This window comes from Cervus canadensis, chromosome 25, assembly GCF_019320065.1.
Source record: "Cervus canadensis isolate Bull #8, Minnesota chromosome 25, ASM1932006v1, whole genome shotgun sequence".
NCBI classification, from domain to species: Eukaryota; Metazoa; Chordata; class Mammalia; order Artiodactyla; family Cervidae; genus Cervus; species Cervus canadensis.
Window position 1 is genome coordinate 26,216,426 of NC_057410.1, and position 24,762 is coordinate 26,241,187.

A 24,762-nucleotide genomic window follows, 5' to 3' on the forward strand; every position below is an offset into this window, starting at 1 on the left:
AACTATAGTGAAAAATCAAGATGAGATTATTCACCGCCCAGAGACTTGGTCTACCAATAAATACTATTGGCAAAGGCCTACTTCATCCTGTGGGGGAAAGAAGGGTCAATTCCGAGAATACACACTGTGATTTCTAACAGACACTGGTTCAGTCCGCTTGGGAACAAATACAAGCTAATACTATTCTTCCAATTTTATTAGAAAATAAAAATCAAGAGATTAATAATTTGTCATTTGAAATCTTAGAAGGAACAAATGTTTGAAAGATACAAATGTATGTGTACATATGCGTGTGTACTTATGAATAAATGGCATTTAAAAGGTAACTTCAAATAAGCAGTTCTGTTGTGTCCTCCTGCCAGTTAAACCTAGGAAAGTGTAATATGGAAAGATCCTCCATTGTGTTAGAACACCACATTTTTGTGTTTACAGAGTACCTCACCCTCCTATCATTTCTCCCTCTTTTTCTTATCCACTATTCTATTCCTTCAGAAAAGTATTACATCCTAAGAATTAAATATTAAGTAGATCATAATGTTGTATGATTTCATTTACGTGAATTGTCCAGAACAAGAAAATCCATAAAAACAGACAGTGGATTAGGGGCTGCTAGGGGATAAGGAAAGTGTAGAATTGGGAGTCACTGAACAGGGATGGGTTTCTCTTGGTGGTGATGGAGAAGTTTTAGAGTTAGACAGTGGTGATGATTGCACAACCTTGTGAATATATTAAAAGTAACTGAATTGCATATTTTAAAATGGTGATTTTTATGTCAGGTGAATTATATATGAATTAAAATTGCAGGAAAATGTCCCATCCCACATTAATGTTGAATATATTCAATATTTCTCTCCAGTATTCTCCCTTTCTTCTCTCAAAGACAAAAATAAGTGTTTATATTAAAACTAATAAAATACTACTTTTTTTTTTTTGGCCACCATGCAGCTTGTGGGATCTTAGTTCCTGGGCCAGGGACTGAACCTGGGTCTTTGGCAGTGAAAGCACTAAGTCTAACCACTGAACTGCTAGGGAATTCCTCAAATACTACTTCTTTAACAACAAGATTAAGTAGAAGAGACGGGAAAATTCTCAATGGCATTACTAGATGGTAACATCACCAAAGAAAAGGTGGGTGGGAATAAGGCCTAGGAAAACAAAGTCAGACTTAGAACATGGTAAGGATTACAAATGAAACTAGGGTAGGATTTATGTGAAGAGAGAATGGCTGGACCCCAGGAAGGAGACAGGGCTCACAGGTCAGGGTCTGGGAGACATTTCTAGTTCCCATGCTCAGTGACCATTTGCTAGATGAGTGAATGAATGAATGATGCCGAACACATACTGTATAGCTCGAAGAACTGCTTTGCTTGGACACAGCTGCCTGGTACTTGGCCATTCGATCTTTTATGGAGGTTTCTGACAGGCGTGGGAATTCTAGATTTCGCCTACTCTCTCTTTTCTCTGAGTTGAGTGCTGAAGATGACAGCTGACCTGCAAGCATGCAAACAATATGTTTTATTAGAAGATAAATGCAATTTGAATGATTTCAAGATTCTAAATTTTAGGCTATTGTAGAGTCAACCTATTCTATTAAGAATACAAAGAAGGAAATCAGGATTATAACTGTTATTTACAAGGCAACACTCACTCACTTTGCCAACATTAAGAGGAGACTGCTTACCATCATTGAGTGTTACATATTTTTAAATTTTGGCTTTAATTAACATGTGAAAAAATTAGGTCACAATGCCATTTTAATTTGTATTTCTTTGATTCCTAGGAGGCTGATGGTTTTCCTATATTAATTGATTTTATTTTTTGTGTGTGTGAAGTGCTTGTATATGCCCCCTTCAAAACATAATAATTCCTCTCTCAAGGTGTTATGTTAGCATCAGCAATACAGGATAATCAGCAATCTTGACAGGGGATAATGTCCATCCATGGAAGCCCTCAAGTCCTAGACAACCATGGAGCAAAAATTGTTGGTAATGGTGCTTTCCTTACAATCCTGCAAAATGACCCTCTGGTTAACACAGGTTACCACTGACAAAGATGAATTAAAAACACAGAGAAGCTATTTGGAGAGAACAATCAGATTTGGGAATGACTTGTATATAACAGCCTTCCTTTTAATTTGTACCACTCTTCCTTTAAAAGCATCAGCTTTGAGGTCCAAGGGTATTGCTACTAATGAGTACTTCCTAGAAAACTTTCCACACGTGGTACTCTCTGCTTACCTGGGCCTATTTCCAAGTCATCCAGAGAATAGCTATTTTCAGACATCTTCCTTCCACCTGCACTTCGGCTTTGGCCCCGAGGAATCTGTTTGAAAAACAAAAACCAGCAATAAGTTTTGTAGCAAGGATGGGAATTTTTTTTTTTTTTTGAGGATGGGAAATCTTGATGCAATGCTAAAAACAGAGGACTGCAAATCTCCTTTAAAAGTAAAATACAGAAGAGACTGGATTTTATATTAGTTTTTAAATACCACAGAATGTGTTTTAGTGTTATAAATATCAAGCACTACATATTCACAGGTGCCCAGGGGAAAATAAGTAACTCTATATAGGTAATGCATTCTGCAAAAGATTTCTGCCTAACCACCTTAACCAGAAAGCCTCGGAATTTAACAGTCACTGGAATGGAATCCTCATGTCTCAGATGAAAATGACATGTCTCTCCAAACTGTCAAGTCCTGATGGCAGTATCTGTGGTTGGCTTTCTCCATCCCAGTTTATCCCTGTTCTTGCTGTCTGGTTCATGTCTTCATCATCTTTTTCCTGGACTGCTGCCTGACCTTTCTTAACTGGTTCCTCTGCCTTCCAATGAAGTCTCTATGATGCTGCCATTATCCCAAGTAAAACAAAATAATCATCCCCAAACATAAATCTATGTTATTCTCTTATTCAAAATTCTTTAAGGATTTCTAATCACTCCATGAATTAAATCTAAAGTGCTTAGTATGTCAGAGAAGATCAGTTCTAGATCTGGTCCCTTCTTACCCCCTGGGTATTCTCTTCCTCACCCTTTACTCTCCAGGAAAAGCAAACTGCTGGGAGGTCCCTGATGTAAATGAGTTCCCTCCACCTGGATTATGCTTATCCTTCCATTGTCCAGCAATGCCTGTTCCTTCAAGACTGGGTGTAAGCTAAGCCAGTGGCCCCCAACCTTTTTGGCACCAGGGACTGATTTCATGGAAGACAATTTTTCCATGGATCAGGGGATGGGGGGGATGGTTTCAGGATGATTCAAGTGCATTACATTTATTGTGTACTTTATTTCTAATCTACTGTTGCCACTGATCTGATAGGTCCACGACCCAGAGGTTGGTGACCCCTGAGCTGAGCAAATTCCCTCTGATCTGATACCTCTCCTCCATAAATCTAAGCAGCCCTCCCTCTGTTCCCAAGGACGTAGTCACACTCCCATTACAATGCTTATCAAATTGTTGCACATTCCTATACTGGACTGGAAGCTTACTGAGGGCACAGATAAGCTTTTATTTTTTAAATAGAAAAGTGAAAGGTACAGATCTGTTTAAAAATAAAGTTTTCTTATGATTCCCATAAATTATTACATTTATATCTATCATATTTAGGGTAGGTCTATAACGAAAATTCCAAATTATACTTTTAAGACTGGAAAAGTAACTCAAGAGAAAGCCTGAGTGTCAAAGGATGTTCCTAGACATAATATACAGAGAGTATGTTATGTTTATTCAGCTGGCAATGAGAGCCTTCAAGCAGATTCCTATCATTGAAACCTCAATTTATTTCCAGATAACTTGATGTGGGAAAGATACCTGAAATCCAATATGACAGGAGACAAGAGTAAAACATTTAGCATCCTTTTGAATTCAACATTAGTAAATAATTATTAAACCTTTAAGTTCAGTGGACTAATCAAACAACAATAAAGTTTAAGATAGTGAACTACCCCTTTTTTAAGTCCCCCTGCTCTTCCTTGGTGGAGAAGGCAATGGCACCCCACTCCAGTACTCTTGCCTGCAAAATCCCATGGATGGAGGAGCCTGGTAGGCTGCAGTCCATGGGGTCGCTAAGAGTTGGACACGACTGAGCGACTTCGCTTTCACTTTTTACTTTCATGCATTGGAGAAGGAAATGGCAACCCACTCCAGTGTTCTTGCCTGGAGAATCCCAGGGACGGGGGAGCCTGGTGGGCTGCCGTCTATGGGGTCGCACAGTCAGACACGACTGAAGCAACTTAGCAGCAGCAGCTCCCCCTTGGAGATAGGAAGTACGCCATGTCAGAAATCAGAGCCAAGGATTTGGTTTGCTTATGTCCTACCAATAATACTCTCTCTTCTTGGGACTTCCACAGTGGTCTAGTGGTTAAGAATCTGCCTACCAATTCAGGGGACATGGGTTCGATTCCTGGTCTGGAAAGATCCCACATGCCATGAAACAACTAAGCCTCATGAACCACAACAACTGAGCTCACACGCCTAGAACCTGTGCTCTGCAACCAGAGAAGCCAGCACGTGGCAAGGAAGAGTAGCCCCCGCTTGCTGGAACTAAAGAAAGCCATGGGTAGCGAGACCAGTGCAGCCAAAAATAAAATTAATTCATTATTTTAGAAAAAGAATATTGTTTCTTGCAAATTCAATATACATTTAATGTACTTCATCTCCAGTCAGCTTTGCCATGTACATTATTTGTTGAATCTATTTTTTTTAAAAAGGCAACAGCAACTCTAACCTTGCCACATCGTACTCAGGTCAGCAGCACCATCAGTCACATTCACATGACTCCTATGATGCAAATGGTGGGAGCAGCCCACCATTTGGAAATGAAGGTCATCAGCCAAAGGGAAAAGATAAGTTTGGCAGAATACCCTTCATCCACATCTTTTTGTTCTTAAAACATTTTTCATTTGCAGAGAGTTAGAGTAAAGGAAATTTCAAAGATTTATTCCAAATGCTGCTGCACTGTAAGATGATCATTATAAAAACCAAAATTTTCAAGGCTCAAAAAGGGAGAGAGCTTGGAAATATACTTAAAAACAAAAACAAAAACAAAAAGGAACAGGTTTTGCGTTCTTAACACTGGAGCGATATTTCAAATATTTGCATTCTGTCAGAGGTAAAGTTCAAGCCTAATTCCAAGAGTATGTGTTACATGTTGCAGCCTGCTAGGAGCTCAGTCTTCTGTCTGTGCTTGTAGCAATGTGGGAAGTTCTGATACTAGTGTTATTGAGAGCAAGACCATTTAGAACCAGCTGGGTTAGGTTCTTTGGTTTTAGAAGCATAAAATCTCCCATCTTTGCTACCTTTTTATTTAAATCTTTGGGTTAAATTATCTAAGAGCCTTTCTCCTCCCTCACTCTCAAAAGCCACCTGGTTCATGAGGATATCAATACTCTGAATTGTTTTCTTTCAACTACTAAAAAAGTGAATATGCAAAGTCATTTGCTCTTAGAGAAAAATAGAAAAATGTCTCTGAAAATCAAAGTTATACTGACACCGGTTCTGAGGAGGAATACAGCTTGGAGATAAGATGGCTTTTTAAAATTAAAAAAAATTCTTGTGTTGGTGGTATTAAAAAAAAAATAAAAATAAAATTAAAAAAAATAAATAAAAAAATAAAATTAAATTAAATTAAAAAAAATTTTTTTTGGCCATGCAGCATGTGGGATCTTAGTTCTCTGACCAGGGATCGAACCTGCACCCCCTGCATTGGAAGCATGGAGTCTTAACCCCTGGACCACCAGGGAAGTCCAATGAGATGGCTTTTAATGAGCTCCTGGGTGAAGCACTAAGCATTTCTTTCAATATCTTTCCACCTCCAACCCACTCAAATATCAAGAATGACAAGATCTCTATATCTGAAATGAACACAATATTGCAAATCAACTACACTTAAAAACCCAAACCCCAAGATCTCAAATGCATTTACTATTAATTTATGATCTTCATTTTACAAGTGGTAGTCTGAGGTTCAAGAAGGAGGAGGAGTTTCCTCCAATATTTCTCAAGGAAAGTAGAGGAACATACACACAGGAATTCTGATAGTGAAATACTCTTCTGTAACACATTTTTATCACATTTCACTCTCTTTTATTCACATGCCTGAGGGAGCCTTAATTATCATACTCCGCTAAGAGAAGTGAGAAAAGGTAAAACACTTTAAGACTTTCTGGAATTTCCTCAGTCTTGGCCTCACCCCACCCTACAAGTCCTTCCTGTCAGGTGACTGCCGTAACTCTCATTAGTGTGACCACCCCTTAAATATTTTCTTTGAATCTATAAACCAAATGCATCCACATTTACCAATAAGAAAATAAGAGTCTGGGGCTTTTAGCCAGTAGTCTGTAGAATTTGTTTTCTCTGGAGTTTTCTTTAGAAATAAAGTAAGTTAAGTCCCAAATGTCAAATAAAAAGCAGGATTTCCTGTCCTGGGTACCCCTATTTTCAGAAAAAATTCTCTTTAAAAGTTGATTCTCAACACTTTATTGAGAGCTACTTCCTTCAACCTTTCAACTCTGACCTTCCTTCAGACTCTCTCATCCTTCCAAAGTCAACGGTGGAAGATGGATGCCTTTTAGGGAAAAATGGGAACTATGCATGGAGATGATAGGGTGTAGATAAAACCTGGCCTTAATTTCTCAAAATACTGAGAGATAAACATTTCCTTCTTCAAGAGCTCTAGTAGAAAAAAAATTGCTCATTTAAGTAAAAGCTACACATAGAAGGAACACTTGTCTCCAGAGGGATTACTCTCTCTCTCTCTCTCTCTCTCTCTATATATATATATATATATAGTTGTTGTTTTTTTTTTTTTTTGGCCATGCCACGTAGCTTGTGGGTTCTAGTTTCCAACTAGAGTGAACGTGGGCCATGGCAGTGGAAGCCTCAAATCCTAACCACTAGACCACCAGGGAACTCCCATATTTTGTATTTCTAAGTGTTCTACAAAAATTATGTGTTTCTCTTATAATTAAAAAAAAGGAAGGAGAGATAATACTTCATATTTATTAAATTAACATAAATAGATAAGAATGATAAAACCAAATGCTGATGAGAAACTGGTGAGGAATTGAATATGTCCTTAGATTGTGTGAGCGCTGTTAAATAATATAATCTTTGATAAGAAGCTAAAAATATGCAAGAAGAATGTTCAATGAATTATGTCTTTTGACCATGATAACACCATTCAGTAATATAGCTCCCCTACCAGCTAAAAATAAAATATTTCTGCCAAGATGTTTAGAGCTTTTTAATTAGGCTGGAGAAGAATCTAATTACTGGGGAATGATGAAAATGTATGATGAAATAACCTATTACTGTAAAAGGATACCTACATGAATTCAGTTCAGTTCAGTTGCTCAGTTGCGTCCAACTCTTTGCAACCCCATGCATGCCAGGCCTCCCTGTCCATCACCAACTCCCAGAGTTCACTCAAACTCATGCCCATCAAGTTGGTGATGCCATCCAGCCATCTCATCCTCTGTCGCCCCCTTCTCCTCCTGCCCCCAATCCCTCCCAGCATCAGGGTCTTTTCCAACCACATGAACTAGGAAGGTACAAAGTAAGGTGTATATAAAAAAGACCAAACCAAAGATAAAGAACACATAACAGAGTACACGGTACCTAAAACTATGTAAAATCTAGTTATGCAATGATAAAGACATCACTGTGTACAACTGTGTGCAAAATTGGTAAAGGTTACTCTTTTTCCAAGATATTTGACTTTTCCTGGTTTACCCTGAGTATGATTGTTCAGATGACTGATTTATATAAGAAAAACAAATCTACCAAACCCACAAGCTTCTAAGTAAGTCAAGAGTTTTAGTACAAATCTTTTACATTCCAATGTACTTCTCTTCATTGCCCTGATGGTTTTTATTCAGTAAAAAGACTATAAAATGTAAAAAAAGGGACTTCCCTGGTGGTCCAGTGGTTAAGAATTCACCTGCCAATGCAGGGGACACAAGTTCCATTCCTGGTCCAGGAAGATTCCATACGCAGTGGAGCAAGAAAGCCCATGTGCCACAACTACTGAGCTGGTGTGCCTAGAGCCATGCTCTGCAACAAGAGGAGCCGCTGCAATGAGAAGCCCACACAGCACAAAGAGTAGACCCTGCTCACCACAACTAGAGGAAAGTCCCTGCTCAGCAAAGGAGACCCAGGGCAGCCAAAAAGAATACATAAATAAATTAAATGTTTTAAATGTAAAAAGGAGACAGATATGAGTTGAAGTCTTTGAGAAGACAGCCATTAATGTTTTAATTTTTTCCTGGTTTCCTTGGATTTCAAAACTATGTAAGGCCAGATATTTTTATCCAATAAATAGCTACTATAACATCCATGAAGACAGTGTTTACGGCAGAAGTGGTACTACACTATTTCAGTTCTTGTTCTGACATTAAGTAGCTACATGATATTGGGTCATTAAAAAAAAAAATCAGTTACTTTCTCCCATGTAAGCTGTTTCCATCTGTAAAACAGGAATTTTAACACCCTAACTGCCTGAGAACAACGAGCTGAATTAAATAACCTTTTACGATCACTTATATCAATAGTTCTGGGATTTATGTCAACAATCTTGATAGGGATTTCTCACTCACTGTAACTCATCAATGAATTAGAAGGCTAGAGGAAATGATTAATAAATTCATCTGGATACATACCTGTGTTACTTTATCTAAAAGTGAGTCCAACAGTACAAAGAAAAGGTGATTTTGGGGGGCAAATGGTGTCTTTCTGGCCCCTCCAAACTCTAATGTAGCCAATATTGCTTAGAGAACATTCCAGTCCTCTGATACTACTTTTCAACAATTTTATTTTAATGGAATTGAATAGAAACCAGTAAGTAGTTAACTGGCATCAAAGTAAGCAGAAAAGAAATGACTGGTCTCTAACGGACACATTAAGGACAGCCACTTAGGATAACAAACAGATCAGGATTCCCTGACTGGCATCTCTACACCTGAATCTGTTACTATCTTACCACAAAAGACCAAAGATTTACTCAGAGGTACTCAGTTCAGTTCAGTTGCTCAGTCATGTCCGACTCTTTGCAACCCCATGAACCGCAGCACGCCGGGCCTCCCTGTCCATCACCAATTCCCGGAGTCCACCCAAACCCATGTCTATTGAATCAGTGATGCCATCCAACCATCTCATCCTCTGTCGTCCCCTTCTCCTCCTGCCCTCAATCTTTCCCAGCATCAGGGTCTTTTCCAATGAGTCAGCTCTTCACATTAGGTGCCCAAAGTATTGCAGTTTCAGCTTCAACATCAGTCCTTCCAATGAACACCTAGGACTGATCTCCTTTAGGAGGGACTGGCTGGATCTCCTTGCAGTTCAAGGGACTCTCAAGAGTCTTCTCCAACACCACAGTTCAAAAGCATCAATTCTTCGGCGCTCAGCTTTCTTTATAGTCCAACTCTCACATCCATACATGACTAATGGAAAAACCATAGTCTTGACTAGACAGACCTTTGTTGGCAAAGTAATGTCTCTGCTTTTTAATATGCTGTCTAGGTTGGTCATAACTTTCCTCCAAGGAGTAAGAGGTACTAATAAAGGATAAATAAAATTTAATCTATGCTTAGTAGGAGGTCTTTACAAGAAACATACTTCTTAAAAAAAAAAAAAAAGAAAGGAGGAAATATAGTGCTATGCATGCTAAGCTGCTTCAGTCCTGTCTGACTCTGTGTAACCCTATGGACTGTAGCCTGCCAGGTTCCTCTGTCCCTGGGATTCTCGAGGCAAGGATACTGGAGTGGGTTGGCAGACCCACCTCCAAAGATCTTCCAGACCCAGTGATCAAACCTGCATCTCTTATGTCTCCTGAATTGGCAGGCAGATTCTTTACCATTAGTGCCACTTGGAAAAGCCTGATAGACAGGTCAATCAAAATAACACTAAGAACTTAAATTGAATGGATGAAGGGATAAAAAAGATATGTTATATATACACAATGGAATACTACTCAGCCACAAAAAGAATAAAATTTTGCCATTTGCAGAAACATGGCTGGACTTGAAAGGTATTATGCTAAGTGAAATACATTGGATGGAGAAAGATAAATATTGCATGATATTACTTATATGTAGAGTCTAAAAAATACAACAAACTAGTGAATATAACAAAAAAAAGAAGCAGACACAGATATAGAGAGCAAACTAGTAGTTACTAGTGGCAAGAGGAAAGGGGGAAGGAGTAATATAGGGCTAGGGGAATAAGAGGTACAAACTATTAGATATAAAATAATATACAAGGATATATTGTACCACACAGGGAATATAGCCAATATTTTATAATAACTAAAAATGGAGTATTGGCTTCCCAGGTGGCGGTGGTGATAAAGAGCCTACTTGCCAGTGTAGGAGATGTAAGAGACACAGGTTTGATCCCTGGGTCGGGAAGATGGAGAAGGGCATGGCAACCCACTCCAGTATTCTTGCCTGGAGAACCCCATGGACAGAGGAGCCTGGCAGGCTACAGTCCGTTGGGTCACAAAGAGTCGAACATGACTGAAGCGACTTAGCATGCATAAATGGAGTATAACTTTTAAAACTTTTGAATCACTATATTGTACACCTGTAGCTTATGTTGTACTTGTATTGCTTCAATTTTTTAAAAAAAATGTTATATCAAAGAAACAATATAGAGGGAAGAAAAATAACACAGAGCAAAATCACATCTCAAAACTACACAGCTATAATCTGTAGGTGAATATAACAAATCAGCAAAAAAAAAATCAGTTTTAATAGGATATGTGAAACAGACAGTATTATAGGAAAACAAAGATAATTCTTGTATTTATTTAACAAAACCAGTTATCTATATTCAAAACACTAGCAATGTACTGCTGATAAGCAAAAGATATATTCCCCTACTCTAGGGTGACTACATTAGACCCCACAGTGATACTGAATTAGCTATTCAAATCCCTTTCCTCCCTAAACCCATCTTAAAATTATGACTTAACAATACTCAATTAATATCAATTACCAACATCCTCAGAATTGTATTCCTCTGGGAATATAATTCCAAACAATTTACTTAAGCCACTAAACAAAGCAGAAGAAAAACTTTATTAAGATAACATTAAGTAGATAAGAGAACACACGCAATTATTAGCCCAGAGAGGAGAAAATAAAACATTATGGATACTTTTTACAAGAATACAGGGATTCCCTATGGACAACTATCCATTCTTTGAGAAAGCAAATATAAATTGTTTCTCTGATGTAGTTTACAGATCAGTTGACTCTGGATAAATAGCTGATGAACATAGATCAGACTTGAGTTTGGACGTTTTCTTTTCTAAAGAGGTCACTCCACTACATTAACACATAAACACTGCTATGTACTAGTGTTACGTAAAACTAAACAAAACACAAGTGTCACTTCCAGGAACTTAGAAGAAGAGAAACCACAAAAATGTTGGACTGTTTGAAGAAAGATGGTTTTACTCTTACATTAACAAGTGCAACTTTTGCTGGCATTTTGATGCCAGCCACACACAGAATAATCCTGGTGATTAGAAGGGCAGAAATTATAAGGGAAGTTGAAGAGCTTAGGAGTCTAAGGAGAAAAACAGCAGAGTAGTGACAAGGTTTATGGGACATGGGAAACTTCCATTTATTGCGATATTTCTATTGTAGCTGTTTTGTCTTTGTACTATAAAACAATATAAGTAATTAACTGAAAGCATTAAAGTATACCATGAATAACAGGGGAAAAAGGATAAGAGAACAATTTTTGCCCTAATGATTTTAATTTTACTTATCATCACTTTCTCTTTTTTTTGGGGGGGGGGATGCTGTGCAGCATGTGGGCTCTCCAACTAGGGATTGAACCCTGGCCCCCTGCAGTGGAAGCATGAAATCTTAACCACTGGACCACCAGGGATTTCCCCACCATTATTTTCTCATTACTACCTCCTATCCTGGGTTAGCCCCCAAAGAGTGAATGCGTGAGTGTGTTTATGTGTTCTAGAAAATAGAGATTTTTGGTGAGGAGGCATTCTCTTTTTTCCTCTTCTTTTCTTTACCTAACTCCTCTCCTAGAAGAGGGAAACACTGCAAAGAAGAAGCAGTAGTCAGAACTTCTGTAGAAGAATCAAGAAATGTCCATATTCAAACCTTATTTTCTTGCATCACAACTAATTGTTTTAATCTTGACCCAAGCAAAAGATAACATTATAATTAGGTTATGAAGGTAGAAATATACCTTCCAGTTATTTGGTCTTTATTCTCCTATCCAAGGATTTGTGTGAAACAAATAAGTTAGGAAGCAAATAGAAACAAGTGAGACTTAAGGAGCCTGTCACATGCCCCTTACATTGTTTGGTCATTTGAATAACTGCATCGTGACCTTTGAAGATTATGGATTCAAATGTCAACATGATGATAACTGAATAACTGCTTGATCAGCTTTTTCATAAAAGGCTACCTAAAACCCAGATCAATATATACATGCAGTTAAAGATGCTAAGCCACACTTAGTGTATGCCATTAGGGAGGGCTTCTCTTTCCTCATACTGATAGGTTACACTAATCCATCCACTGCTCATTTGCAGTAGGAATTAGAACTATCAGGTTCAACTAAACCACCTGACTTAACCTATCCACTAAAAGTAGAGGAAAAGTGATCAGTTGTCATTATTTATAAGTTGAGATCTAAGCTTCTTTTCTTTTTATTAAATAAACACTAAGAGTCAAGCATTGGGTTGACCACTGGGAGATAAAGGCAACATTACTTTGAAAGAATTATATAGACTGCTGCTGCTGCTAAGTCACATCACTCGTGTCCGACTCTGTGAGACCCCATAGACTGGGAAGTATACAAATTCAAACAGATTATTAAAGAAGCATAATAAAAATGGCCAAAGAGAAGTAAAAAGAAATTCTACAAGATGGTCAGGAGGGTGAAGGTAATTTCATATGGGAAAAAACTGAGGTAAGGTCTCATAGTATTAATAGACCTTGATGAGTAAGATTTCAAAAGGTAGAAATTAGGGGAAAGACATGACTAGTTTAAAATGAGGAGTAATCCGGGGTTTGAGTATTAGATTAGCTGTATGTGTGTGTGTTAGTTGCTCAGTCATGTCCGACTCTTTGTGACCCCTTGGACTGTAGCCTGCCAGGCTCCTCTGTCCTTGGAATTCTCCAGGCAAGAATACTGAAGTGGATTGCCATTCCCTTCTCCAGCAGACCTTCCTGATCCAGGGATCGAACCTGGGTCTCCTGCATTGTAGGCAGATTCTCTACCATCTGAGGTTAGCTAGGAGATTGGAAAGGTGGGTTTAGATCAGACTGTGGAAGACCCAAATATTAAATATGGATTTATTTGGAGACATCAAAAGTTTTTGATCAAGGGAATAGCATAATTTACAACTATGCTTAGAAAAATAAATAGCAACAGTGTGGAGGATGAAAGGAAAGAAAAAAATGAGAGGCCAATAGGCAAGGTTGCAGCAATACCACAAGGCAAGATATGATAAGGCTAAACCATAGAACTAGGTGTGGGACCTCTTGGAGAGAATGGCCCATATTGAGAGATGTGTAGACTTATTTAGATGGCTTAGTAAATGACTGACTGAGAAGAGGCAGGCAAAAAGAACTGATCCCAAACTTGACAGAACAGGAAATGTGGTGAATGGTGATGTACTAAGAGAGGACAATAGGGGTTAGAGCAGGTTTTGGTTGGAAAGATAATGGATTCTTTTTTAGTTTTCTTGAAATTGAGTGCTTTAGTTTTATTCACAAAGAGGTGTGCAATCTGGCAGGCCACCACAAAATTGGAGCTGAAGCTTGGGTTAAGAATTCAAGATGAGAATCTAGTTTTGGAATCCATCTTTTGGAGTCCTGGAGAGACTACACAAGGGACAGAGAAATAAAGAAGGACTGCAGAGGAGAGATCAGGCAGAAAAGTGGACAGGAACCATCTCAGATAAAAGGGAGCAAGAGGGACTAAGAAATGTGGAACTCAGGCAATTAACTTGGCCTCCTGTAAATAATTCTGATAAAAAAAGATTTAGGAGGTAAAGAGATTTGGATCATGCATTTCCATTATCTATGTGCTCCCTGACCCTGCTCAACTAGTTAGCTGAGATTCAGTCCAGTTCTCTAAATTCAATTATGGAGACAAAGATTCACATGATTTGTACCTAATATAGTCACTTGTCTCAGAGACAATTTTTTAGCTCTGAGGTAATCATTCTTACTTCACTCTTGCTCCAGAAAAGATTGCTTAGTGTCTCTACCATATTTCTCAGAGCTTTCTTCCAAAGATCCAATTATGTGACTTCCTGATTAAAACCTTATCCATACTAAAGCTGAAATTATGTTAGCAATAACCATAACGTAGTTTCAAACTGATTAATCATTCCATAATCTAAAGTAGACAAAACTTTTCTTTTTTTTTTTTTTACCAGTTTTATTGAAATATTAGACAAATATTTTTAAAGTAATCTAGGCTGTTGCTAACATGGGTAATGATGCTTACTTAGAAGCAGCTATAAAACCAAGGGCAGGGACATCCCTGGTGGTCCAATGGTTAAGACATTACACTTCCACTACAGGGACCACAGGTTTGATCCCAGTCGGAGAGCTAAGATCCCAAAAAATAGAAAACAAAAACAATGGCAGTTGTGTTTTACACTCCCTAAGCAGTCCATTAAAGGACAAATGACTATTTAATCAGGAAGTTTAAAAAACTCCCCCTCAAAAGGCCTGGTCAGTCTTAGAGCCCCTCCATCTTCCTAGACCCAATAGCAATCAGGCTGAATGCCAGCCTGATCTAGTAGGATCTTCCTTTACATGAGAATTTTTTTTTCTCCACTCTGACCAGCCACAAAAAGATAGGCTTGTTCTAACCCATCTTTCACCAGACATTTATGAGAAAAAAGTCTCTTACCAGATCTTTACACATAATCAGCATTTTGTTTGCTGCAGTCCCAGTCATTTCCAACCGTAGGCCAGTTTTGACATGTACTAGCCTTCTGCACTGAATCTACATTGTGCATGCTGCCATGACATCAGCCGTCCTGCCCCTAACGGGGTCTGAGAGGGGAGGACTTACAATGGTGCTTTGACACACAACAAAGCCCCTTCCTCTCTATTTAGGATTTCTGACATTTTTTCCTTCCATTTAAAATTCTTCTTCCCATTTAAATAAAAAAAAATCTTTTTTAAAAAATTAAGACCATAAAGGGGAAAAGGGGAGTTGGCAGGCCTAGAGGACTCAAAATTAAGAGGGAAGAGAGTTTAAGAAAAGTCATAAAACTGATTTGTGGTTACATCTCTTGCCAACTGGTTTGTGTTAAAACAGAGTTAAAATTCATGAAGAGAAAAGGGTTCTAGTTTTGCAAACCTTTAAAAATTCTTTCTACATCCTCAACTGATGATCGCCGAACACTAAAGAACTTTCCTAAGTAGAAAAGTGACAGGCACTGCAAGATACAAGAAGGGATGGCTAAATCACATCAAACATAACTGAGGAATTCTAGGATGAGTTATGAGTTATCTAATTTTTGCCTCAGAAGAAACACTTCCTACCATTACTTCACAAATGTAGACATTTGGACCAAATATTTAGCTGGAAAAAAAAAAAGTCCACTTTCCCATCTAGATGTGATCGAGAGTAAATGACGGCTTTGCTCCCCATCAGATCTGTTTATTTCATTATGACTGTTGTAACAAACGAACCCCATGTACAAAGCCAGATATGCAGGAAAGTATGAGAAAACTGGAAAAACTGACCAGCTCTGCGGCCCCTGGATTGTGTTGTAAGTCACCAGCATATGTAACTCATTTTCTAGTTAAGTAATTCCCTCTGGGGACCTCGTCTGCACTCCACACTAAGGATCAAATTTCATTAGCAGTTGTAGGAAAATGCAACCCTGTGCATTTGCAAGTCAAAACTCCTGAAGGCTACAGCTAGTCTGGCTATTTTCATTGATTTTTCCTTGGATAGGATTTTAGCTGATAGAAAACATTTGTTGGAAGGCACAGATGAGGAAGTTAAGAAGAGAAAGGATTCAGCTAGCAAGAAGACAACTAAGCCTCAGTCTTAATGTTAAACTCTGGCCGTAACACTCAGCCTGCAGCTGTGTCCAGGCAGAGAGAAAGATTCAGCAGTAATTCCACCCCCCAAAGCTACAAATGACAAAAGGCACAGGAAGACAAATTAAAAGGGCAAGCGTAGGAAAACACATAACCCAGACGGCATCAAACTCTCTTCCTTTCTAGGTTATCGACCTGAATCCCAGTGTGCACTTAATTTCATGTGAACCTGGGTCTCAGACCCACAAATCTTAGAATTTCTGTAAATAATTCATCTGAGACTTCTTATTAACTACTCGTCTAACTTGAATCAAAAGACATACTGATCACGTACTCGCCACCACTCAAATAGTCTAGACTAGAAAAAAAGCTTTGTTTAGTTACTTGAATTGGCCTTTTTTTCAAGTTTTAAACCCACCCAATCCTTACCTTGGTTTGAGTTGGTTCACCTTTCTCAAACATCATCTTCAGCCTGTTCAGCGGAACATTGTATTTCTCTATTTTGTTTGCAGTTTCTGCGTTTTCACTCATTTCGGGTTTTGCCACTTCATGTCTGGATTCTCCCAGACAATTTTCCATCTTTTTATTTTCTGTTGAGGGGTCTTTAAGATGCTCTCTGTCCTTGATGCAGGGGTGCGGGTACTTAGTAGGAGCTTCAGGAGGCGATCTGGTCTTAGGTCTGGGTTGGACCTGCTCCTCTTGGTCAGCCTGGACCCCAGAGACAGAGCTGCCCACCACTTCAGCGGGAGGAGGGTCGTCTCTGTGCCTGACCTCTGCGCTGCTGTTTCGCACTGAGTCTGGGAGAGAGTCGGCTCCCAGCACTGGGTTCTCCCACTTCTTCCTTAACGCAGTCAGGTTCCCCCTTCTAAAGTGCTGGGGGAGATTTTCAGTGTTCTAGAAGAACAAAAAGTGAATGCCAGTTACAACTTGCCTGCTGAAACCTTCAAACATGTTGTTCTTTGTAAAATGAAAGTTAAAACTCCAAGCTGCTCCTGCTCCACTGGCGTCTCGGACAGCTGTGAACAGTTACAGCCCTGCCACATGTAGAAAGCATCCACCCCAGGAGAGGGAGAGGGGAAGACAGAAAAAGTCAGGAGCTAAAGCAGGAAGTGATAAAACAGGATAGCCTTATAAGGACAAAATGAGAAGAAAGGAGAGACCAGATCTAATGATAGTTACATTGGAGACAAGGGATTTTTTACCCAGAGATTAATGAGGAAAACAGAAAGAAAAAGCAAATTACCAGTTACTTTAAATCCTGTAAATATATACTAATAAAATTTCATTATTACATGCCACAAAATTACGTGGTGAATCCTGCTGGGTTTTTTTCTTTTAAATGAGACAAAGATGCGGTATAGCTTACACTACACAATACCAATAATTGTGGATAGTAGCATAAAAAATTGAAACTATTTGTGGAAATTTAAAGCAACCACCAGACTTTTACATGTATTTGCATAAGTGATATATCATCATGTGTAACATAATTTACATGAAAAAATTTTACTTTTACTTAATAACTGAATCCTTCCACCCCACCCCCCCTGCCCCGTTCTTCTCTACATGTTGGTCATGTACAAATTCTGTTAGACAATTCACTATTTTCCAGACCTTTTGGTTGCAAAATAGTCAGGCTTCATATGAAACACCACTACTACCTCCATCTCTTGATGGAAGGACACATATCTAAGACAGTTCTCTTTCACCTGGGTTAAACTGCAATTAATTCATACATATAAGACATTGAAAACAATCTGGAAATTGTTCATGTTGTTCTGTAATAATTAGAGGAGACATGCTTGGTGAAGTAAAATTCAATGTCCCAGACTTTGAAAGCACTCCCAAATAAAGTAAGCAGCAGCACCTTTCCAACAAAGCACAAACTTCAATACCTTCTTGCCCTCCATTCCTGCAGTCTGAGACTCACGGGTCTTTCAACTAAGAAAGGACAAACCACCTAGGACTGAAAGACTCTGGGGAATTAAACAGGATTAGCAGCTATATTGGGAATTAAGTCTCTCACCTTATTACTCTTCTGAATACACCATGAGAGCCACTTCAAGTACACCAAGACTTAAAAAAAGAAACTTAGCGAAGAACAACTTTGCTTGATTTTTGTGTTTAAATCTTAGCTGGCAAGATGCTTCATTGGGGGAAGCATATATGGGTCAGAAATAAAAGCAACATGAAAAGTTTCCTTGTTGGAAAAGAGAGAATTAAAAAACAGGTTGGGTTCTATTCTTATTGCCATTCTCCATGCATATGCATGGCTGAGTCCCTTTGCTGTTTACCTGAAACCATCATAACCTTGTTAATCAGCTCTACCCCACTACAAAATAAAAAGTTGAAACAAAACAAAAACAGGTCCAGGGGTTTCCCTGGTGGTCCATGGTTAGGAATCTGCCTTGCAATGCAAGGGACATGGGTTCAATCCCTGGTCCTGGAGGATCCCACATGCCTTGAAGCAGCTAAGGCCATGCGCCACAACTACTAGCCTACACACCACAACTACTAAAGACCGAGTGCCTAGAACCTGTGCTCCACAACAAGAGAAGCTGCCACAATGAGAACTGTGTGCACCACTAGAGAGTTGCTCCCTCTTGCTGCAAATAGAGAAAGTCCATGTGCAGCAACAAAGACCCACCACAAAAGCCAAAAAATAAAATAAACAAATAAGTCTCAAAAAATAAAAACAGGTCTGGAAGTTGATGCTACCTTAATTGCCAGCAGCACTCTCAGCTCTGGGCTCCCTCCTGAGACACAATGGATGAGTCATCTGGGTTTCCAACTTCACCTGCCCTGCCCTGCTCAAACAGAAGCCCTGAGAATCAAAGTGGCATTTTGCCTTGGTAACTGGACACTACTTTTCTCAGAGACATGTGGTTAAGGTATATTTATTGACATGAAAAGATGCTCACAAGACACTTTTGAGTGAAAATAGCTAATTATAAGACAGCACAGGGAATTCCCTGATGATACAATGGTTAGGGGCTTTCACTGCAGTGGGCCCGGGTTCAATCCCTGGTAGGGGAACTTCCCTGGTAGATCAGCTGGTAAAAAATCTTCCTGCAATGCATAAGACCCCGGCTTGATTCCTGGGTCAGGAAGATCCACTGGAGAAGGGATAGGCTACCCACTCCAGTATTCTTGGGCTTCCCTGGTGGCTCAGCTGGTAAAGAATCCCCCTGCAACGCAGAAGACCTGGGCTCGATCCCTGGGTTGGGAAGATCCCATGGAGAAGGGAACAGCTACCCACTCCAGTATTCTGGCCTGGAGAATTCTGGCCTGGGTCACAAAGAGTTGGACACAACAGAGAGACTTTCACTTTGGGGCTTCCCTGGTGGCTCAGACGGTAAAGAATCTGCCTGTAATACGGAAGACCTGGGTTTGCTCCCTGGTTGGGAAGATCCCCTGGAGGAGGGCATGGCAACCCACTCCAGTATTCTTGTCCTTGGAGAATCCCCAAGGACAGAGGAGCCTGGTGGGCTACAGTCCACCAGGTCACAAAGAATCAGACACGACTAAGCAGAGGGGAATTAAGATCCTACAAGCCATGTGGCAAGGCCAAAAAAACGAAGAAAAAAAAAATGACAGCATGATTTCATGTTATAATACACATGTACTGTACTCAGTCACTCAGTTGTGTCTGACAGACTCTTCGCAACCCCATGGACAGTAGCCCAGCAGGCTCCTCTGTCCACGGAATTTTTTTAGCAAAGAATACTGGAGTGGGTTGCCATTTTTTCCTCCAGGGAATCTTCCCAATCCAGGTATCAAACCCACATCTCCTGCCCTTCCTGTATTGCAGGTGGAATCTTTACTGCTAAGCTCCTGGGGAAGTCCTATAATACACATATGTGTTTATAAATATAAACACAGAAGAGTAGTCTGGAAGAAAAGACATCACGGTGTTAACAGGTTGCCTCTGGGGATCATGGATTTATGGGCATTTGGATTATACTTTCTTTTTTTTTTTTAATAATAGATGTGCTTTCATTGTATAATAAAAATAAATAAACAAAAATAAAATTATGCCTCATCTTCATGTCACATAAAACAAGCTTCAATGGAACAGAAAATAATTTTGATGTCACTTGTAAAAGGTTTGAAAGTTGTCATTTCCACTTGACTTGTGATGACCTGAAAGAAATGGATTTGTGTGATGGAGTATCAGCAACGTCCCAAAGACCTGGGTAGAGGACATCCCTTAGGGGGGCATTTTAACAGAGGAGTAAATGTGCTATTTTATTAAAGGAGTTCTTTTACAAGTTCAAAAGTGCTGGGGTGGAAATAAATAGGGGAAGGGCAGGGCTGTGAGGTCTGATAGCACAGAAGGCCCCAGACCCTGTCATTATTCTTGGCAGCACCACCCGGGTCATGTTAGCTGTCCAGGACTTTAGAGCTTGGGACAAGAAAAGATGGGGCAGAAGCAGTGGCTGTAGGCTTTCTGGGAAAGAAAGAGAAGCAAAAAGGCTCAGGACAAAAGCAAGAATTGAAAGCAGATAGGGCAGCACAGTGAAAAGAGTACGGGACGGAAGCAGCCTGGGTTATCGTTGGACAGTGGGCTACAGGCCAGGCAACCCACTCCAGTATTCTTGTCTGGGAAATCCAGTGGACAGAGGACCCTGGCGCACTACAGTCCCCCGTGTTGCGAAGACTTGGACACGACTGAGCAACTGAGCATGAGCACGAGAATATATTTTCTTCTCTTTGTTTTCTTTTTCAATTGAAGTACAGTTGATTTACAATGTTGTTAGTTTCAGGTATATGGCAAAGTGATTCGGGGATTTTTTTCTTAGATTATATTCCATTATAGGTTATGACAAGATATTGAACATAATTCCCCGTGTGCCGTGCTGTGCTAAGTCGGTTCAGTCGTGTCCGACTCTTTGTGACCTTACGGGCTGTAGCCACCAGGCTCCTCTGTCCATGGGATTCTCCAGGCAAGAAAACTGGAGTGGGTTGCCATGCCCTCCTCCAGGGGATTTTCCCAACCAGGGGATCAAACCCATGTCTCTTATGTCTGCTGCATTGGCAGGTGGGTTCTTTACCACTAGCGCCACCTGGGAAGTCCCATAATTCCCTATGCTATACAGCAAATCCCCATCACTTACCTCTTTTACGTATGGTATCTGTATTTCCTATAATGAGCATATAATGCTTATATAATCCAGCTTCATCCAGCCAAATGACCCTGGGCAAGTTTCCTAATTTCTGGAAACTACCATACAGGGCTATTGTGGAGAATAAATGCAACTATATAAAAGCACGTATGTTGTATTTGACCAATAGTGGTGACTATTATTAAATGGTGGCCCTCCTCACTCCTCCAGCCACACCTCACAATCATGATCAACAAACAGTATCCAGTCATCTCTCAAATCCTGAACTGGGGATACAGTCTCTTATTGTTCTTTCTACTCTCTCTACAGTCTCTACTGTTTCAGAGTAAGGTGGTGGAGGAGGGGTACAAAATAAGGTGAAATTTTAGTTGATGTCATTTGCATCGAGGTTTTAACATTTTACCAAGTATCTTCCCAGAATAAGGCAGTGGGAAGTCAATGAAGGTACAAGTATTCAAGGGCCCCAGTGGTTGCAAGACAACCACAGCCTCCTTTCTCAAAGTGACATAAAGCATCCTACTCAGCAAGGCTGAGAATCTCTGTGGGTGCTGCCTCTGGATCATCACCAGCTGCCTAAAACAGGATCGGGCACACTCAGGACATGCAACAGTGTCCTTTCTGCAGGAACATTCGCTTTGGAAGGGGCCTTGGATAAATCCTTCCTCTCTTTGGGTCTGTTACACCACCCGCAAAATGAAGAGGTGGGGTCAAATGAGCTTTAACGTTTGAAATCTTGGCAGGGGAATCTTCATCTTAAAAGCAGGACGATGTCTGATAGGATACAGCAGTGGGCTAGAAATACAGACTACTTGGATGCACAGCTTCCAAGGAGGGGAAGACATTTCTAGGCTAAGAGCTACTCAGAAAAGTGGCAGCCAGTCATTATGGGGACAACTGTCCAAATAGCACAGATTTCAAGATGTGGCATATCCCAGGCTTGAAAGGAAACTGAAAATACAACTAGTGGTGGTATTGATCATCTGTGTTTCTGTGTCCTAAATGCAAATGGAAGAGGAAGAGAAAAGAAGGGCTCAATATCTGGAAATCTAAGCTATCATGTAACCTGATCCCAGCATTTGCTAAAGAAACAGATTTACCCACTTGCTCCTGAATGTGTCTCTATCTTGCTTTCCAAGAATATAAGTATTCTTTCACCTGGACAGCTGCCGCTATAAATTTATACATACATTCCACCCTGTTCTCCAGGAGAGAAATTAGACCTCTTACAAGTCTGGTAGGTCTTAAAAGCAACCATCTGTCATTAATGGAAAAACTAGTAAGATCTGAATAAAGTCTAGTTTAACTTATAGGGTTACACAAAAGTTAATTTCTTAGTTTTCATAAATGTACCATAGTTATAGAACATCCTAGCACTAGGGAAAGGTAGGCTGAGCTTTATGGGAGCTCTTTGTACTAAGCTAATAATTCTAACTATAAATCCAAAATTATTTCAAAATAAAACATTTTTGTTAAAAAAAAGTAACCAATCTTCAATGTTGTTTTCTTCCAGCTAGTGCTGTCTCCCACATTTCACAGTTAAGGGTCTTGAAAGCACAGTCTTTTCTAGTTGCTATTCCTACCTACTTTCCATTCCCTCTAATTCTACTACCAAAACACTTCTGAATTAGCACAAATCAGGATCACCAATTACTTCTTTACAATTTTCATTTCTTTATCTTATTTTTAACTTATTACTTTTCTCAATTACAAAAGTATTTTTAAAAACTAATTTTGGGGGGGAGTCACAGTCAGTATAGGAATATATATATAAGCCTTGAATATATGCTTCAATTTTCTCTATTTGACTCCTCTGCTCCTCCTAACCAAGAAATCCATTGTCAATAGTTTGCTGCGCATGCTCTCAACTTTTTCCTTATTTTTATACTCTATCTTTTTTTTCTACAAAATCATACTATACTTACTATTCTGCACATAAATGCTTTAATCATTAATGTGCTTTTGATACCTTTCCATGTTACATAAAATCTTAACCATATGATATAATATTATACATATGATATATTATTATAATGGATGTAGATACCATGATTTACTATTTCCCCACTGATGAATATATGATTTCAAACATTTCAGTATTACAAAGAATCCTGCAATAAATATCATTTTACACTTATTTTATTTCACTTGTGTTTCTCAATGATCATTCCTACAAGCAGAACTGCAGGATCAATGGGTATTAAACATATCCAAAATTTTAATAGGCATTGCCTAATAGACTTTATCAATTAAAAAAATCTGCCTACTGTTTAGGTTACAATTTATATCTCACAGTTATTTAAATTTATATCTCATTGATTATTAGTGAGGTAAAGCAATTTTTTTTCTGTTTATTGTTTCTTCTTTAATCACCTGCTCACACCCTTTTACCTCAACTGCCAATTGCAATGGACACTTCTTCTTTATTTTTATTCAATCTCTCTATAGCATCTGATGTTACTGACCACTCCCCCTTTTAAAAAATTTCCTTCCTTATATGGTTTCTGTGACATCCCTTTTTCCTAGATTTCTTCCCATTTTTTTTCTAGACATTCTTCAGGTTTTTCTTCTTAAACAGGTTTCTCTTCCTTAGTTCCTCCCTTATATGGTGGGGTCCCTCAAGATGCTGCCTTTTTAGGTCATCCTCTTTAGTCGCTTTACATATTTTTCTATAGATGATGTCTTTCACCCACTTAGATGGATGATTCACACCCTATAACTCAAGCCAGATATCTCTCCTTACCTATCAGTTCTACCTGGAAATCCTACAGATATCTTAAACTCATCATTGTCTAAAGCTGAAGTCTCCCCTCTCCTCCCTTCACTCCTCACTCTTTTCCTGAATTTTCCATCTTGGTGAATGGGACAACTATTTTTTCTACTGTCAGATGTGCCTGTTCTCTTATGCCTCCACACTGGGCACCTGCTGCTTCCTCTACCACTCCTTTGCCCTCCTTGTTTAGCTAATTCCTAGTCATCCTTCAGGCTCAGTCAGACACCACTTCTTTTGGGATGTCTTCTTTGACATGACATAGTCCAGGTTATGAGTTCTTCCTAAATTCTCCCCCAGCACCTTGCATATTTCTTTAATATGGTACTTACCACACTGAGATTCTAAATTCTACTTTCTGGGACTTCCCTGGTGGTCCAGTGGTTGGGAGTTCAACTGCCAATGCAGGGGACACAGATTCAATCCCTGGTCCAAAGATTCCACATGCCGGGGAGCAACTAAGCCTGAAAGCCACAACTACTGAAGTCCATATGCCTAGAGTCTATGCCTTGCAACAAGAGAAGGCGCTGCAATGAGAAGCTTAAGTACTGCAACTAGAGAGTAGCCCCCACTTGCTGCAATTAGAGAAAAGCCCGCACGCTGCAACAAAGATCCAGCGCAGCCAAAAATAAAATAAATAAAGATTAAAAAAAAAAGAATGCTATCTGATTTTAAAAATAAATAAAATAAATCCTACTTTCCAAACTCTAAGCAGTTCCTTGAAGGCAGGGACCACATCTTGTTCCTTTTATTGCTTTCAGGACCTGACACATAAAAGATGCTCCATAAATGTTCATCTCCACTTGTGGTATCAACTTTTGTTATCCG

General features: G+C 39.4%; 2 protein-coding genes across 3 annotated transcripts in view; one reads left to right on the forward strand and one right to left on the reverse strand.

Annotated features, from left to right (window-relative positions):
* LOC122427692 (tubulin alpha-1C chain) overlaps positions 1–24,762 on the forward strand; it is a 1,128,437-nt gene that overhangs the window by 825,282 nt on the left and 278,393 nt on the right. The window lies entirely within an intron of this gene.
* LIMA1 (LIM domain and actin binding 1) overlaps positions 1–24,762 on the reverse strand; it is a 91,100-nt gene that overhangs the window by 19,879 nt on the left and 46,459 nt on the right. For both annotated transcript variants that reach the window (XM_043447336.1, XM_043447335.1), the window contains exons 4-6: positions 16,471–16,935; positions 2,238–2,322; positions 1,343–1,491 (exon numbers count right to left, since the gene is read on the reverse strand). In XM_043447336.1, the coding sequence (XP_043303271.1) occupies positions 1,343–1,491; positions 2,238–2,322; positions 16,471–16,935 (699 nt within the window). The remainder of the gene's footprint in view (positions 1–1,342; positions 1,492–2,237; positions 2,323–16,470; positions 16,936–24,762) is intronic.